At 41.0% G+C, this 18354-nt stretch overlaps 1 protein-coding gene across 1 annotated transcript in view; it reads right to left on the bottom strand.

Moving 5' to 3' along the window:
* Positions 1-17541, bottom strand: part of CECR2 (cat eye syndrome chromosome region, candidate 2) — a 199348-nt gene extending 181807 nt beyond the window's left edge. The window contains exon 1 of the mRNA XM_006891382.1: positions 17416-17541. Coding sequence (XP_006891444.1) covers positions 17416-17541 — 126 coding nt within the window. The remainder of the gene's footprint in view (positions 1-17415) is intronic.
* Between the last annotated feature and the right edge of the window lie 813 nt (positions 17542-18354).

Raw genomic sequence — 18354 nt, 5'->3', positions numbered from 1 at the left:
TAAAAAAGGATAACAAATGTAGATGTTCATTGAAATGAAAAATAAACAACCTAAATTTAAAAAAAAAATAATAATAAAATTTAAAAAAAAAAGGATAACAAAAATAGTTATACAACATGAAGAATTAAATCAATGTTCAATACAGAAAATGAACTGAAGTAAGTTTTTCTGGGTACATATGGGGTAAAAATTTTAATTGGCAGCACATATAAATTATAGATATATCAGTTCAACTCCACCAGATGCTCTGTGGATAAGCTGGGGCAATCTCCCTAATATCATTGGCTCAAATCATATTGGTAATATTTGATTAATATTCTTATCTACTGGTCTTGTTTTGTATTAATTTCTTTATTTTGATCATTTGCTTTTGAGTATAAGAAAAAAATCAACAATGAAGCATTGAGGGGTAAAATGGCATCATGTCTGCAAACTTACTCTCATCCAGTATAGAGCAAGAAAAACATAAACTGACACTGATGAGGAGATGGTGGAGGAATGGGCAGAGGAAAGGGAGGAGAAGAAATGACAGAGCCAACTGTTTCAAACTTAACATCTGGAAGTTCAAGAATTCTCTGTACTGGCACTAAAACTTTCTGAGTTTGACATTAATTTTTTTACATTTAATGTTCTGGATCACTTTATCATAAAGAAGAGAAATAACCAATGTAATTAAATTTTAAAAGACAGTGGCATAGTTTCCACTTATGCAATTAAGAGGAAAATTTTCAATGCTTCCACTTCTAGACTATTTTGCAACTAAATCCTCTACAGCCCTGCTTAAGCTCTTAAGACTTCTTCTCAAACGTCACAATAGCTAGTTACCTATCTACTATTAAATAACCTGCAATCAATGTCTCTTTGACAAACACTGCCATTCTTTATTATCAATTAATTTTTTGGTATTTGAAAAAGCCTCAGCATTTTACTACTGCAGACAAATACTTAATAGTTATGTGAGTTGTTTTCCAATATAAATTTTGTCTATCAAGACTGCCACCAGCATGATTTTGGCAACTCAATTCACCTATTTGGATTCCTCATCAACAGAGTGGGTTAAGGGTGATGCTTTCCATGTCAGAGAATTAAAAGTAAAATCCCATGAAGCAGTACCTGGAGTACAGGTGAAACCGAACTGAAAATAAGCTTTTCATAATAAAAGAAGAGTGAAAAGTGACTACAAAGAAAACTCAAAATTTAGAACCTTAAATATAAAGCACAATAACAAAAGTTTAATAAATAAAACAAAAACCTAGCCTTATCTCGCAAAAAAAAAAAAAAATCCCAACAAAACCTTTTTCGTTGTTCTGTTCTGTTGTTACAGCAAAAAGGATTTCTTTTTTTTTTTTTTAAAGGAGTTCATTTTAAAAATCTAACTGCTCCATAAAAAATGGCTAAAGTGTAACACACCTACTCAATGAGTATTCTGGAACTATTAAAATTATAATATACTGTGATGAAAGGATATTATGTACCTTTACAATAAATATTCAGCTCTTTGGGGGCAAGGCATGTAAATACCCTCTGAAGCTTGTGGGTTCCTGCAAGATGCGTACCACAGACTGGGGCCGAGCCTTCCCATTAATTCCATGTGTCTCTCAGGCTTAGCTTCCCTCATATGCAAGATTTTGGCTTACATCATGGTTTCTCATGTGACCTTTTAGCTTGTTTTCCACACTAACTCGATAAGCCTTGTATTTAATAGGTTACACTACTGAGAAGGGGAATTTGATTGACCCAGTTCATTTTTCCTTTCAAGATGTGTTATAGATTACTGGTCAGGCTATAGATTTAGTTGACCCTGGGGAAAGGGGGAGGGGTGGGTTGAGTTGCCAGATAATCTCCAAAATTTTTGTAAAATCAGTGATGAGATAAAACAAGCAATAAAAAAAGAAGCCTACTGAGTTTTAACTTTTTCTTGCATGGGGAATCTATTATTCTTAAACAAAACATACCACATTAATACCTATTTTATCTGTATACAAATTCTCATTACAAAGGATCACATTTCTGTTAATTAGCATCTTCAAGATGATCTCATGGATCATTAAATACTTAACAGAGAGAAACTAAAAAAAAAAAATAATAAGTATTCCAAACAAATCAATATAATAGTTAAACTAGAGCAAATCCAATGAGTAAAATACCAATGATAAGAAATGGCATATTTCTCTATCTGGACTTTTCATTTTTTATAAACCAGAAACTAAAACCCTTAGCATTTAAAATCCCTAGAGAGGTGTAACAAACCTTAACAATTAGAGAGGGACAGGAAAGAGAAGAGGATCTCTCTTATAAAGCACATGCACCTGCTGAGGCTTCTGGAGCACAATCTGGAAACAGGCTGGTTGTTTTTACAAGTGCTGCCCTTGAGGAGGGATGTGGCACTAGGATCGGAGGAAGACTCATGAACAACCTGCATTATGCAGATGACAGAACTTTTGCTTGCTCAAACTGAGAAAGACCTGAAGCTAAAGTGTTTGTTGCAGAAGGTAAGAACTATAGTCTTCAACATAGACTGAAGCTCAACATCAAGACAAAGATTCTCACAACTGGGCCAGTTGACAGCACCATGACAGACGGAGAAGAGACTGAGGTTAACAATTTCAGCTTGCACAGCGTTCTTGGCACCAGCAACAAGAAAATCAAAAGATGAATTGCACTGGGAAGTCTGTTGCCTGGCACCTTGCCAAGGTGCTAAAGAGCAATGATGTCACTGTAGAGACTAAGGTATGCCTGATGCAGGCCATGGTCTTTGCAATTACTTGCTATGCACCATAGAGCTGGACAAAGACTAAGGATTACAGGAAAAGAACTTATGCCTGTGAGTTGTGGTGTTGGAGAAGAGTCTTGACCATATCACAGACAGCTAGGAGAACAAATAGGTCTGTTTTAGAGGGGAGAACCAAGTTTCTCCTTGGAGGCTAGGATTCTGATGCTCCATCTCATATACTTTGGGCACATGGCCAGAAAGGTCCAGTCCTTGGAGAAGGACATTATGCTTGGAAGGGTGGAGTCCACACAGGAGATAAAGATCCCAGATGAGATAGACTGACAAGGTAACTAGGGAATGGGTTCAGTGGGTCAGAGTTGGTGAGAACGGTTCAGGATAGAGCAGAGTTCAGAACTATCGTATGCAGTGTCACAATGAGTCGCAGGCAACTCGATAGCATAACCACCACCATATAATTAATCTCTTCAGTCTATCAACAAACTAAAACTTGAGGTTGGTTTAATTTTTCCTTTAAACAATAGTGATAAAAGAGTCATGAGAAAGAAACATTCTCTTTCCTATTATTTTTTTAAGCTTGTTCCTCCAAGGCTCTCTTCCATTTAGCAAAGTGTAGCTTTTAGACTTTCCTTTCACTGTAACTCAACTGGCCTTCTGAGAAGTCATCTTTGGTCCCTTCAAACCACCAATTCAATGACTGTTTTCCAATTATAATTCTCCTGGTCTTCTCTTTGTCACCCAGCAATGCAGCTGAGGTTTCCATCACTAAGTGTCTAATGATATCCATTACTGAGCTGCTGTACTTGCCAGGAACTGCCTTCCTCCAGATTACATGCTAAAGAATAGTCTGCAGTGTCCAAGTGGCTAAAACACTTGGCCAATAAACTAGTCAGTGCTTTGAACCCAGGAGCTACTTTGTGGAATAAAGATGAGACAGGCTGTTCCTGTAAAGATTTACAATCTCAGAAACCCGAAGGGACAGTTCATATTACTCTGTCCTATATGGTCACGGACACAGAATAGTCTCAGTGGCAACAAATGAGTTACTACAGGGGAGCTCTGGTGGCTTAATGGTAAGAAGCTGCACTGCCAACCTAAAGGCACCATGGTCTGAATCCACAGTTGCTTCATAGGAAAAAGGCATTCTCCTCCTGTGCAATTTACTGCTTCTGACAACACTCTAGAGGGTCAGCTACAAGGGCATTTCAAGTTGATGATACACAAGAGGAGTCTTAACCATCCTTTCTTAAATTATAAACATGACATTATCATTTCCTATTCCTACAACCTTCAACAATTCAAAATAATTTTAATCTAATGAACTTTCTTCCTTCACTCTGTTCTATCTTAGCTGTCAATACCAGATTTAGCCTACATCAGTACATCCTTATTCTTAGTATTTTGTTTCCTCACTGGCTAAAGAAAGTGATTAATACAGTAATGCTGGTATTCAAGTAATACCAGCTCTCTGCTATCAGGCACCCTTACTTTCCGATCAGAACTCTCTGAGCTAAACTACCGCTATTAACTTACTCCTTATGTATCCACTAGGTTAACGTCTTTAAGAAGCATTTCACCCATTGTCACCGCCTCCTGAAGTCTTACAGTTTGACTCTACAGTGGTTCTAAGGGAGGGAGATTAGAAATCTCCTCCTGTAAAACTTAAAAAGTCTTGGAAATGCACTGGAGGATTGCCTACGAGTAAGTTCCAATTCTAAAGCCATGTATTTGGGTTTGTATTGTGTTTTGGGTTTGTTTTTCTCCTCATCCGTTTGGCATACAACATAGAGGTTACACTGGATCACTATACTTTAAAAAACACACAAAAAATCTAGCTGCTAGATTCTCCAGGGAAGGACCACTGGTAGCCTAGTGGTTAAAGCAGTGTGCTTCCAAACCACAGGCAAGTGATTTGAATCCACCGTCTCTCTCCACAGGAGAAAGGACAATCCTTTTGTGCCACTAACAGCTTCTAAAAACCTGCGGAGGGTCAGCTAGGAGTTGGTTCCAACTCAGTGACGCATAACAATAGTTCTCCAGGGCAACAAGATAGTAGCAACCCTGTCACATGAATATTAGCAACCATGACAGTGATAAACTGAAGACAGGCTGATTAGAATTTTATATTTTCCCTTTTTGTTTTAAATTTATCTGTCACAAAAATCCAAGTGCAACCAATTGGTAATGAATATAGCCTCCATCAGTGAAAGTCATGTAAATGCACATATATAAGAACTTAGGTATCTACAACATAATTAGAACATACCCTTCCCAACCACCACCACTCTATAAAAGGGCTGGGTACCTGACTTAATGGGGAGAACACTTTTAAAAAACTATAGAGGATGATGGGGGGATTGGTATATACTAATATACTAACCCAAGTTAATAAGCTAGGAGAGAGAAAAAAAAGTCCAAAGTTAAAACAATTACGGCAACAGGTGGAAATTTTTCTTTAAATCACCTTTCACTTATCCCCAGGAACAAAGAACTCCAGGACACGGATAATAAAAATTGCTGTCCCACACCTAACAAAATCTGCAAACACAACCTTTCAGGGAGAGAGGAGAAATACAATGGAAATGAGGGAGAGAAAGGATTTGCTAAAGAAGTAAATCTGTTAATTTAACACATTTTCTGTCAAGTAAATCAACTATCCTTAGCACCATTGTTGCTGAAACAATAAACACTCCCTGGAAGGGGTGTTCATTAAAAGCAACTGGCCAGGAGGAAAAAAAAATGTGCTTGTCTTCAACAAAACTACTCAACAACATTCTTAATTTTTAAAAAACTTACTGGATTCTCAAAATTGTTAACTGGAAATATTTAAAGTTTCAAAATTTAAAACCCAAGGCAGCCAATATAATCAAGACCTCATCACGTCTCCATTTTCACTTATTTCTTGGAGGTTATGGTTGGGGTAGGGGGCCCAATGTGCACACAGTCTGTGGTGACAACCATTCACACACTGAATTTAGGTGGCCACATGCCTCAGTGACATACTGCCAAGTCAGGCAGTTACTCTAGCAAACCCACCCTAGGGAAAAAGTAGACCTGACTTAGCTTCTAAAGAGCCAGACTGTGGAATCAAAGCAGACTGGCCATGGCAGTGTGAAACTTACAAGGACATTACATCATTTAAACCAGCCAAATAGCTTTAATGAAGGTCACATGAGGTGTGAGACTTTAAACAGGAGAATGAAAACCTATCTCGCCCTATATTTTTACATAAACCACATCACACTTTAAATGGGTATGTGGATGATGAAGTACAAAACAGATCACATCAGAGAATTTCTGAGTGTTGATTTGTCCTCTGAAGAGAAAACTGGTTTTGCCTGCAGAATTGACTGACTTCACACCAACTTACTTAAGACAAATTTTAAGATTTAACACCTAGAAATTCTACCCCTCCTCCATCACTGCCCAGAAAAAACCCCTAGATTATCAGAAGACAAGAACAACAATGGAATAGGAGATAAAAAAGTAAAGTGTGATCAGAGTTTAGATCCCAGCCAAAAGTGACAAAAAACAAAAACTATGGCCCTAGTGTCTCTGTGAAGACCAAATATCCCAAGATGAAAGACAGACTTTTGAAATCAACACCTTCAGTAAAAGACATCCACAGAAGCCACAGATAAGTGATAACAGTTCCTTGAATTTCTTCTACAGCATCTTTCTTCCAAGAAGTTCAAAGCCCTTTATAATCCATTATTTCTGACTAAATCACCAACACAATCTAATTCTTCTCCAACAAAAATGAAAATTTATTTGAATTCATAAAATATTTTACCATACTTCCCTAAGAACAAGATCAAATGGGAAAAAAATTTTTTTTGGGAACACTTCTTGCTGATTTTCTCTGTATCGTTCCAATTTTAATATATGTGCTGTCGAAGCGAGCGCAAGAAATTATTCTTAAGAAACAAAAAAATATTAGAATAGTCTCAAGAAAGACTCAAGGATCAGCAATTTAAATTGAAACTCCTGGTGGGTTTATAAAATTTTATATGTGCCTAAGTCCCACAATGGGAAGACACAACACATACACACCTTCATCTCTGGTCCCACTGAACTTTTGACCTGGTCATGGCTAACCACCACCCCCTCCGTAGTCCACCACTTCGAAATGCTCAAGAGATTTGTCAAGAAGAGCCTTGTGCCCTGACAGGCAATGGCAGTCACTGAAGCCAGCCTGAGGCAGCAGCACAACACCCCTCCTCCCACAACAGCACCAGCCCTGCCTGAGCACGGCCTTTCTTTACAGGGAGGCCTTTATCAGACCCAGACAGCTTTATAACTAACTGCCTCCCTACTACCCAAAACCACTCATCTTTACTGAAGGGACTCTTCAGGAAAGAAGGGGGGAAATCCAACACATCTGTTTCCCAGGTTTCTGACATGTGCAACTGCTGATGACATAGACATCTGGGAGCAACTTTAACTTCCTTTCATTTCAATAAATAAAAATATTGTGGGTTTGCACTTTGAGGGCGGGACACTCATCAGAAGGGAAAACTGGTATGATGGCCAATAATGAAGAGTATTCTCTACTTAAATCTTCAAGCTGTGATGATTTTGCTCCCAGGAGCCACCTGGCAATATCTGGAGATGTTTCTATTTGTCTGGATTGGGGGTATTACTGGTATCTAGGAGAGGAGAGGCCAAGGATGCTGCTAAACGTCCCACAAAGCATATAACAGCTCCCTCAACAAAGAATTACTGGGACCAAAATGGCAATAGTACTGTGAGGTTGAGAAATCCTGAGTTTAAAGAAACCCATGGAATCCAGAGCTTATTATTATTGCCCAAACAATCATTCTTTTCTCAAGAAGAGCCACTGAAGACAAAAAGACCCAGTTCTTCCAGGTTAAATGTATTAATATCTGGTAGAGGCTAAAATAAAATATTTACATTATATAAACACAGCCAAAGAAATACAGAAATATGAAGGGCAGCGTAAGGCAAACCACAAGCTAAAAGCTGTAGCTAGATTTTATTTAAAGTTCTAGGTATGAACTTTAGTATGAGAGGAAAGTAATATAATCAAAGACTTTTATCTGTGAGAACATAAAGTATAAAATCTTAACTCACTTTGAGGACCCTGAAGAGTATTTAAAGCTACTTTCAAAGTAGCTTCTTGGCAAACATTTCCATGGAAAGTGAAATAAATTCATCTAATCTGTATGATTTACAGCTTTCCCTTAGTACAAAATTAATTTGCAAGACATGGATTCTAACAGAGCTCAACTGAGATCCTACATGGCTTTGCGTATCAGTTAATAGGGCTATGCATGTTCATCTCAAAATCACAAAACCCTAGACATGGGGAGAAAATATGAGGCTCCTCTAGTCTGAAATGCCCATTTTGTAAAATAGGGCCCAAAGTAATCTGCCTAAAATTACAACTTCAGCTGACAGAAGTACACCTACTACAATCTGGGTTTCTGACTCTATTGTCACTTATGAAAATAAGATCAATCAAATTCATTAAATTTAAAACCCACTACTGGAAGTTGATTAGCTCCCATTCCATGACTCTGTCCACACATTGCATTTTTACCTACGTCACCTTCTGCATGTGGCCAGTGCTTTTCATTCTGGGCTCTAACACAATGTGCTAATCTAGCGCAGAGCATCTCGATCAAAGGGCAGATACCAAATGCTGCCAAGTCGTATTCTGGGCTTTGCTAACTGTGTTCCACAAAAATTAAGCAAGACCAAACTTAACTTCCGCTGTAAAGCAGGCCAGATACTAACAGACCGTCCTTTAGAGAGACGAGGGTACTAACTGCCTGTCTACAATGTGTAGCAGGTTCATAACTGCCCCCTATATGTTCACATTCTATGCAAAAAAGAAAAACGTTTTCCCTTTAAAACTGAAAATTAGAAAGGACACAAGTGTTCACTCTTGGAGAAAATTACACCATGACAAAACATTCTTCCCTTTCAGGACTTTACAGTGAAGATAGATTTGCCCCTTTGCACCTCGCTTCCTGTTCTAAAGCTTTCCTTCTCAGGAAAGAAGATGATCCACAATCTTCCAAGTAATTTATCATCTGGAATTTTAAATATATTAGTGTGACAAAATAATTTTTAAAGCATTCATCTCTTCAGGCCTGTTCAAATGTCATCTACTCAGTGAGGTCAGGTCTAATTATTTTAAATTGCAACAATCTACCCCACACCTTGGCTCTCCCTGTGCCTCAATCCTCCTTTCTTTTTTGTCTGATATATTTATTATATATGTATTTACTGCTCACAAAAAGAAAACCGGGATTTCTGTGATATATTCATAACCATGCAGCAGACTGTACATTTCACAGCATACAGTAGGTTTTCAATAAATTTCTGCCAATGGAAAAGAAGGAGTAGATGAATTTGTCCCTCAAGAAGTTTTAAAAGGAAGTACTTTGTACTCCACATGTCAGCCAATACTAAGAGAACTAACTCTTCATTTAATTGATTAAAAAAAAAAACCTCAAGGAGAGAAATAACATAAGTACCATCGAGCTGTAGATGACTCATAGCAACCCTATGAATGAAAGACCTGAACACTTGTATAATTTTCATCGCTTCTCCAAGTTCACAGAGTTTCCAGAGGCAAGCTATTTCAGAAGTGGATGCCACTCCTGCTTCCAAGCTTGTTTTAATCTGGGAGCTCCACCAAACACTGTCCACCATGGGTAACCATTATCACCTTGGACAAATCAGTGTCACAGTGTTCAGCATCACAACAACCACGAGTTACTTCTGTAGTAGCAAAAGCGAAGAATTTGGTCTAAGAACCAGAAGTCCAGGTAAGAGGATCCCCTTTCACCCAGACCCCCTACAAGTCACCTGTCAATTTCCAGTTGCCTTATAAAATGAGCACACTCTTTAATGGATGATGACAGTTAAGGTTGAAATAAGTAACACCTGGGAAAGTACAAGTACTAGACAATAATCCTTTTTATAAGATTATTTTGATCTGTCCAATGTTGCAGAGCTAGTCAGTGGCACAACTAGAACTTGAATCCAAGTTTCCCAGCTCCTAATCCAGTGTCTTTTGTAAAACAAAACTAGCTTTAATTAAGGCAAATTTATTGTTTTCTTTAGTTCAGGGCCTCTTCACTTCTGTATGGTAATAAGGGACTGCCTTTAGAATTTCATGAAAGCAATAGGCCCTTTCCTACAGCAAAGCGCACATATCTCCAAATCTCCAACCTGTTCATGGACCTCAGTTTATTAGTAAACCAAACCCAGCTGCTGTACTAATAAGTCTCAGCACACTCTAGTAACTATTTTCATGTTTGGTAATTTCTGTCTTGAAGCACCTGATTAAACATTTCTATCCAAGGGCATGCCAGGAGTAGAGACTCTGAATTAGCAATATGGCCTCCTGATCTCCAGGCTAGCTAGGTGGTGGACTTTACCTACATACAACTACAGACAGGAAAGAGACACACAGAAGGCAAAAGATGTGTTACTCAAAAGCAGGACAAACTCAAGAAGTATACAACACAGATCAATCTGATCATGCTGCTACTGTACAAAAATTATTCAAATAAACAGCTCATTACTATTTTCAAATAGTCACTTAGACACAGCACACACCATCGTGTCACTAGAGGAAATATTCACAAAATGTTTATGATGAGATTTCTCTCATAACCCTCATTATGATTGATCCCAAATTACTGAAAATCATCCTGTTTTCTGTTAACTTTGGAAAGTGGTATTTGGAATTCACAACAAAGAGCACTTGACTAAGAAAAAGGAAGTAAGTACCTAGGCAAGTATACAACAAAGTCTTCATTTCTCAAATCAGGGTAAAATTTAGCCAAAAAGTCCTGGTTTTATGATGGTTAATCACTCACCTGAAAGGTCTGTAGTTTGAATTCACTTTAGAGACAAAACCTGACAGTCTGTTCCTGTAAAGATTTACGGCCTAGGAAGTTTGATATAGCAGTGTTTGATCTGTCTCAAGTAATTGATGGAATCAACTCAACAGAATATCATAAGTTTTAATTACGCTGGTTCTGAAAATATTAGCAGATAATCTGAGTTTATATAAAAGCAAGTTATAGACTTTAGTAAATTCACTGATGTTGTTTTGTACCATTCAGCCAGAAGTGATTCAAAGCTTACCCTCCACCATGTTTTCCTAATTAGTATATCACACAAGAGATTGCTCATCAGAGCAGCTGGAGGCTTGAACTATGTGCCTTCAGGTTGGTAGTGCAGCTCCTTACTACTAAGTCATCAAAGCTCCAAACCTAAATTTAGTTTCCTTTTTTTAACGTAAAATTACTAAATTGGATTAGTCCATAATCCTGCATCTCTGCCTTCAAGTCAACCAATTTATGGCTATCTTTCAACAAGTTTTCAGGGTTGAAATTTTTACTAAAGATTGCCCATCTCTCTACTGCAGTGGCTGGTGGATTTGAACCATTAACCTTTTGTATAGTAGTATACCAATGAGTGCACTACACCACCAGACAGAATGACATCAAATACTTAATGCAGCACAGTATTATCCAAATGCATCTGAAAAATACACACCAACTAACCTGCTAAAAAATACATTGTGTTGTATTTAGGAATGCCTCAATGTGTTACCAGCTAATAGGCTTTTATCTTTAAATTACGAGATACAATTTTATCTCTAAATTATGAGATACAATGTTAACACCCAATAACATTCATCCCTGAGTGATAGGACTATAAACACCCAAACAAAATCCTCTACCATCTGGGCTAATTCCAACTCAGAGACACTTCAGAGATAGACTGGAACTACTCTGATGATTCCCAAGGCTAGGTATCTTTCTCCCACCGAGCAGTTGGTTGGTTTGACTGGCTGCCTAAAGGTCAGTTGCTGTTACTGTTGAGTCAAGTATAACTCACAGTGGCCCTATGAACAACAGATAGGAACCCGGACTTTTCCTGTCTCATCCTCACAGTCTCCGATACACTCAAGCCCATTGCTGCAGTTATTGTGTCAATCCATCCATTAAGGGTCCTCCTTTCTTTTGCCGAGCCTCCACATCTCCAAGCATGATGTCCCTCTCCAAGGAATAGTCTCTCCTAACAGCGTGCCCCAAGTATTTGAGACAAAACTATCTTCTTTGCCTCCAAGGAATACTCTGGCTGCACCTTCCCCAAAACTTAAACTGTTTGTTCTTTTGGAAGTCTATGATATTCAACAATCTTCTCCAACATCACAGTCAAAGACATCAATTCTTCTGTCATCCTCATCAATTCTTCCGTCATCCTTAGTCAATATCTAGCTTTCATATGTATGACAGGTGACTGAAAAGACCATGGCCTGAATCAAGCACACCCTAGTCCTCAAACTGACATCATTACTCCTCAATAACTGAGACGTCCCTGACTTCAGACCTTCTTAGTATACTATGTCTCCTGACTGCTGGTACCAAGAGTGTTGAATGTGAATCCAAGTAAGATGAAGTCATTTGACAGTTTCAGTCTTTTTTCCATCTATTATGATGTTGCTTATCAGTCTAGTGGGGAAAATTTTTGTTTTCTTGAGGTTGAGACACAATCCATATAAAAGGCTGTGTTCTTTGATTTTCTGCAAGGGTTTCATAATCTCCTCACTTTCAGCAAGCAAGATTGTGTCGTCTGCATAATGTCAGCTATTGCTTAAGGTTAGAATCACAAACCATGGCCCCAGCTGGAATCCTTGGCAGAACTGCAGATGGCTTAACCATTGCTCCCCCCCAACCAGGAATCTTGGGTGACATTATCAACTCAAACTCACTACAATCAAGGTTTGGCTCATAAGGACCCTCTATTGGATTCCAAAGACTGTAAGTAAATAGAAATGAGAAGAGACTGCCCATCTTTCTCCAGCAGAGCTACTGGTGGATTTGAACCACTGGAGACATTCAACTCATCCTTTGGATTAAAAGCATGACTTGATAAAGACTACCACCACCAAAGCTCCTTTGGTAAGGTTATTGGTGGTAGGTGCCCTTGAGCTGACTCAAGCGCTGCATAATGAGCCTATGAACAACAGATTTGAACCCTGCCCTATTCTGGGCCATCCTCATCATCTCTGCTATACTTGAGCCTGTTGTTCATCAACTGTGTCAGTCCATTGTGCTAAAGATCCTTCCTCTTTCACTGGCCCTTTAGAAGCATAATGTTCTTTTCCTAGGACTGGCTCCTCCTATCAGTATCCCCAAAATACCTGACATAAAGTTTCACTATCTTTGCCTTTATGGAGCACCCATTTAGTTGCACCTTCCCTAAGACATTTGTTTGTTCTGTGAGGAGTCCATGGAAAATCCAGCACTTCCTCAAAAACCACTCAAAGGCACTGGTTTTCCTTCTGTCATTCTAATTATTCACTGTCCAACTTTCAGATGCACAGGGTTAACTTCAAGGTCTAGGGGCATGTTAGTCTTTAAATTTACATCATTGCTCTTCAGCACTCTGGAGAGGTCCCTAACAGTAGACTTTCCAAATGCACCAGTCTTTTGACTTCCTGGCTGCTGGTACCAAGGTTAACAATGTGGAGCCAAGCAAGACGAAATTATTAACAGTTTTCATCTCTTCTCCACTTATCCTGATGTTGCCAATTGGCCCAGTGGTAAGGATTTTTGTTTTCTTGTTGAGATGTAATCCAAATTGAAGGCAATAGTCTTTGATCTTCTGAAGCAAGGTAAGACTGTAGATGGATGGTCTTAATTATTTGGTAAGCAGCTCTGGCGGCCTACAGACCTGTGCCAACCTAAGAGCTATACCTCTCTGGTGGTTCAAATCCCCCAGGAGGAGTTCCTCAAGAAATAATATGCAGTCTTCTCTCATGTGATTTACAGTTTCAGAAACCCACACTGCAAAGTCAGCATGTTAAGACTCGAGGGCAATAAGAGCTTTTAAAAATCCTTTCACAGTCGATAGGGTGTTATGACACTAACCAAAATGTTGTTTGTCTCCAATAGTTTTAATTCACCAGTAGCTCTGTGGGAGGGAGGTGAGCAATTTCCTCCCATTATGAACTGACAGAGGTCCCTATGAGCTGGATCTGACTGCACAGCAACTGAGGTTTTGGAGGAATTCTCATGACAGCAAGTTCACGGTGAGCTGCAAACACTGCCCACTGTATCCACCAGCGGCCTCACAGGAGAAAGACAGGCAATCTCCTCCAATTAAGATTTACAGCCCTGGAAAGCCAAGAGATGGCCTCTTTGAGCCCATGAACTGTATTTTGGCACAACTTTGAAGTTTTCTATAATGTACATGTATTAATTTTATAATGAGGAATTTTTAAACAATTGAAATAAGGCACTATCTTTATAGTCAATTAAAGATTACAGACTGTTCAGAGCCACCAAAGAAGTGTTCTTAACGTAATAGAAATTATCATCAGACTAGCTTCAGGGCTTTTTATGTGGTTAAGGCCCTATAGGTGTTCTCAAATAAACATTAGTATTTGCAAATGACAAAAAAAAAAAGATTACAGACTGCATCTGTGAGGACCAGTTAAAAAGCAATATACAAACCCTTAAACAGGCACTGAAATCAAGAAGCAAGTTTGTCATCTCTACCATATAAAGCCTGCATATTCAAGGTTAATAGGGTAAAAATATTTGTTTCTACATTAAAAAAAATTAGTCACACTTTAAAAGTGGGAGGTCATGATTTCTTACAGAATTGCAGCATGAATCCTCCCAGCCCTTCACCTATCTGGGAGATTGCTTCAGTTTAGATAAATAGAAGCCAAGTCCTTGAGGACACTGCTTCCAAAATTTTCTATAAATCCCTGGGTTCAGCCTGGTGGTCAAGTATAAAATGAAATCTTTTCCACAGCTGAAAAGTGATTTTCTAAAAATGCTGTGATCCAACTTCTACTATTTGATATTGTCCATCATGTCATGTCTATCTTTTAGAGTTGCAGTAAAGTAAGTTTGTAAGGCCTTTCCACCTGGCCTAACAGGTACAACTCTGCATTAAAACTAGATTATTTCCTTTAAGGATCTTCCTCTTCATCATAAAGACTAGTCAAGGGATTATTTCTCAATCTGTCAGGACAATAAAATGGATTAAAAAAAAAGAATTCCACCTAAACAAATATAAAAATACTTAAAATAATTTTCAGTGAGTATGACACTATAATGGGGTAAAAAGTGTTAAAGAAATGAGTTCTTAAATTTTTAGTATTTTTGGTAACTACTGAAAGCTTAAAACACCTAACATGAAGAATTATATAAGAACTGCAGAGAGGGAATGTTGCCATCATTTGTGATCCATTTTACTGAACATCTCCAAAAAAGAGGGGATTCAGTAATCTTCAAAAATGTGTACATATGGGATCCCAAATACTCATGAGTATTACATATATTTCAAATGAAATATTCCTTAACAAAAAGTGCTACTTTCTAAAAACACAAGATGCCAAGACATCAGTCATCTCCAAAGGGCCCCAATTAACCATGTAACTACAATGATTTTTCACCTTTTATGCATACAAATATTTAGTCAATTTATATTTCCTTTAGAAATCAAGCCAAATGGTACTCAGAAACTAATTTACTTAAAACATTAAGATGAGTTATTTATAGAATACTCTAGCTTTGCTGAATCCTATTTAAAAAAAATTCGTTACCTCTATTTTTCAATCAACAAAATGGGAATAATGACTGAGTTTCAGCAAATAGGTTTCTCTATAAAATTGGCAGAATGGATAGTGAACCTCTAAAATGATGATCTCAACATCACCTTAACTTTACTATCTCTCAAGGAAGGAAAGGGCTAGAGGACAAGTTTACCAGCACCCAAGATGGCATTGTGACAGCCTCAACACCTCCCACAACAGCCACCATTTTGAGCAGCAGGATATAATTAACCTAGACACAATTTTACATCAACTAAAAGAAACGGCAGGACATCAGAAAAACTATTCAGCATCTTTTAAGATTTACAGATCTTTCATTCTCTTAGTACTACAATATACAGAGTTGTCTGTATGTTCCAGGAAGTCACACAAACATTTTTGTTAAAAACCATTATTAGTTACATTCACTTTTAAACTTTAAAGATAAATGCTGTGGTGCTCCGTAAAATGTCTGTTACTAAATCTTTCTAAAAACAGATGGGGGAAAGCCTATGATTTAATCACATTGTTTTAATCAGCTTAAGGAACGAAGAATCGCTAAAAGCCACTGAGTGGCCCTACTTTTATCAGTCTACATTCCTCTTCATTCTCCTAGCCCACTCTCTTTTTGATCTTTTTATTTCTCGGATTTCATGAACGGCAACCAGAGCAACTTCGAACACTTCATTCATTTAGGAAGCAAGTGATATTTCAGAATATGCGACTAAAGCTAAAAATGAAGGGAAGGGAAGGGAAGGGAAATAAAATCTCGGGAGTAAAATCAACCAGAAAATGGCAGAAAGTATCCTATGTGGGGTTTCGAAAGGAAACAACAACGATTTCCTCCTCCAAAAGAGTGATGATTATTTTTATTACTTCTTAGGCGAAACCACTGGCAGAACTGAAAAGAAAATGTGATCAACAAACAGCTTCTGTTTACCTTTGTCCAAAGGCACAAGGTGATCAAGTCACTACATACACCGCCATAAGGCAAAAGGCAATTCAACCTGCCAACCAATCAAGTATTTTACACCCCCTTCCAAAAATAAAAATAAAAGATGATGCTGAGCGGTGGGGCGAGCTGCTTGCTTTCGCCTTGGTGAGCATTCCAAACCCCACACTCCCGCCACCAGCCTTGCTGGGAGGAACCACTGATTTCAGTTCAATTATCACAAAGCCTCAGGTTTGAAGGCACCTTCGGCCTGGCCAGAAAAGCCATCCCTTTGCTCCACACTCGCCCGCAGGGATAATGGTGGCGTAACCAACTCAAAAAGCTCCCGTAATAAAGGCAGTATTCCGAGAGGAAAGGAGCTGGAAAAAGAATAACGGAGTCCCAAACTTTCCCTCTGCAGCCGCGCCAAGCAAGAGCGGAGCGCCGGAGGGCCGGGGGAGAGCCAGCCCCCCAAAACAGGGCCCCCATCTCTGCCGGGCCGAAGTTAACGTACAGCGCCCCCCGAGTGCCGCGGGCCTCCGGGGAGTCTGCAAAGTGCGCTCCCCCCTTCAACGCGCCCGCCAAAGTGGGGGCAAAGTCAGTCCCCAACGCAGCGGACCCCTCCCCCAACCGACCCCAGCGGCCGCCTCCCGGCTCGAGGTCGGAGTTAATCCGCCGCCGGCGCCCCCCACCCTCTAACCCCTCAGCCCGCCGGGACCCCGTCCCCGCCCGGAGCAGCTGGCTCGCCGCTTCAATGGCACCGGGAAGGGAGCGCGCGTGCACGCACTCCCACCACACGCTCAGCCTCGCCTTCCCTGGAACTCCCGGGAGAGCCGCCCCTCATTCCCACCCCTACAAAAGCAGAGCCTCTCCCGCCTCCTTTCCGCTACTCCCTTCACCTTCCCGGAGAATCCGCCCGCGAGAACGTCCCAAAGCCGGACGCCCGCACTTGGCGTCCGCCTCACAGCCCACAAGAGCCCCAGCCCGCCCTCATGCCCTTCCGCGCCTCGCGCCCCGAACCTCCGACCCCAGGCAAAGTCTCCGCTTCCCCAACTCCCTCTTTCCAGATATTCCCGGGACTCCCCGAGGGGGGCAGAGGGAGAAAGAGGCACAGGGTGCGCCGCCTCGCCCGCTCCTCGCCGCACTCACTTCGATCTCAAAGTCCGGCAGGCGGAACGCTGTGCGAAAGAGCGAACAGAAGTGCGCGATGGCCGGGACTTCCCACCAGGAGCGGAGCTCGCCCAGGCCAGCCGCGCCGCCCTCCTCCGGGCACATCTCCCAGGCGCGGCGGTGGCGGCGGCCCCGGGCTCGAAGCGCGCCTCAGCGGCCCCACGCTGCCTGCGCTCGGCTCGCTCGGCTCTGACTCCCGCCGCGGCGCAGCGCCTCAGCGACTCCGGCGGGGGTGGCGGCGGCGGCGGCTGCTACTCCCGCTGCTGCCGCCGCTCGGCGTATGCATGAGCTGAGGGCGGGCGACCCGGGCGGGGGGCGGCGGCGGCTCGAGGGCCCGAGTTACTGAGGTGGCTGCTGCTCCGGCTGCCGGTAGGGTCCGCGCGCTGGCCCCATTCTGCTTCTGCGGCTGCGGCCGCCCCCAGTCCCATACAATATAATCATCTCACCGCTGGGGAAAACAGATGGGGCTGGGGGGGCGGGGGGAGGGGGCCGAACAGAGGGCCGGGGGGAGGGGCCGCACACGAGGAGGGGGCGGGGCTGTCCCTCACCACAACAACAACCCCCGCCCCCACCTTCCACCCCCGGCGCGGACAGCAGCATTGAACAACAAGGGGAGAGAAGGAGGTACTTGGGGCCTCAAGAAAGAGGAGAAATGCCACTTGGAGGGAGTCAGGTGTACCTCAATAAACTACTATCAGATGTACTCCGTTTTTCAGGCTGTTGGGACTGAAGAGTTTTAATGAGTTTTATGTGGGAAGACAATAAGGGTCTCTCCCACCCCCCACGTGGCTTTAGTGGTCGCGTCCTTTTAAAGGGCCCGCTGGGTGGTGCTTTCAGTAAGGGTTCGCTCCAGAAACATGCACGTGTGGGATTTCAGTTATTATTGATGTTGATGGTAGTACAGGGGAACGAATGAGG

Source organism: Elephantulus edwardii, unplaced genomic scaffold (assembly GCF_000299155.1).
Source record: "Elephantulus edwardii isolate Elephantulus edwardi_28Jun2011 unplaced genomic scaffold, EleEdw1.0 scaffold00096, whole genome shotgun sequence".
In the NCBI taxonomy this organism is placed as follows: domain Eukaryota; kingdom Metazoa; phylum Chordata; class Mammalia; order Macroscelidea; family Macroscelididae; genus Elephantulus; species Elephantulus edwardii.
This window is presented reverse-complemented; position numbering and strand designations above follow the sequence as displayed.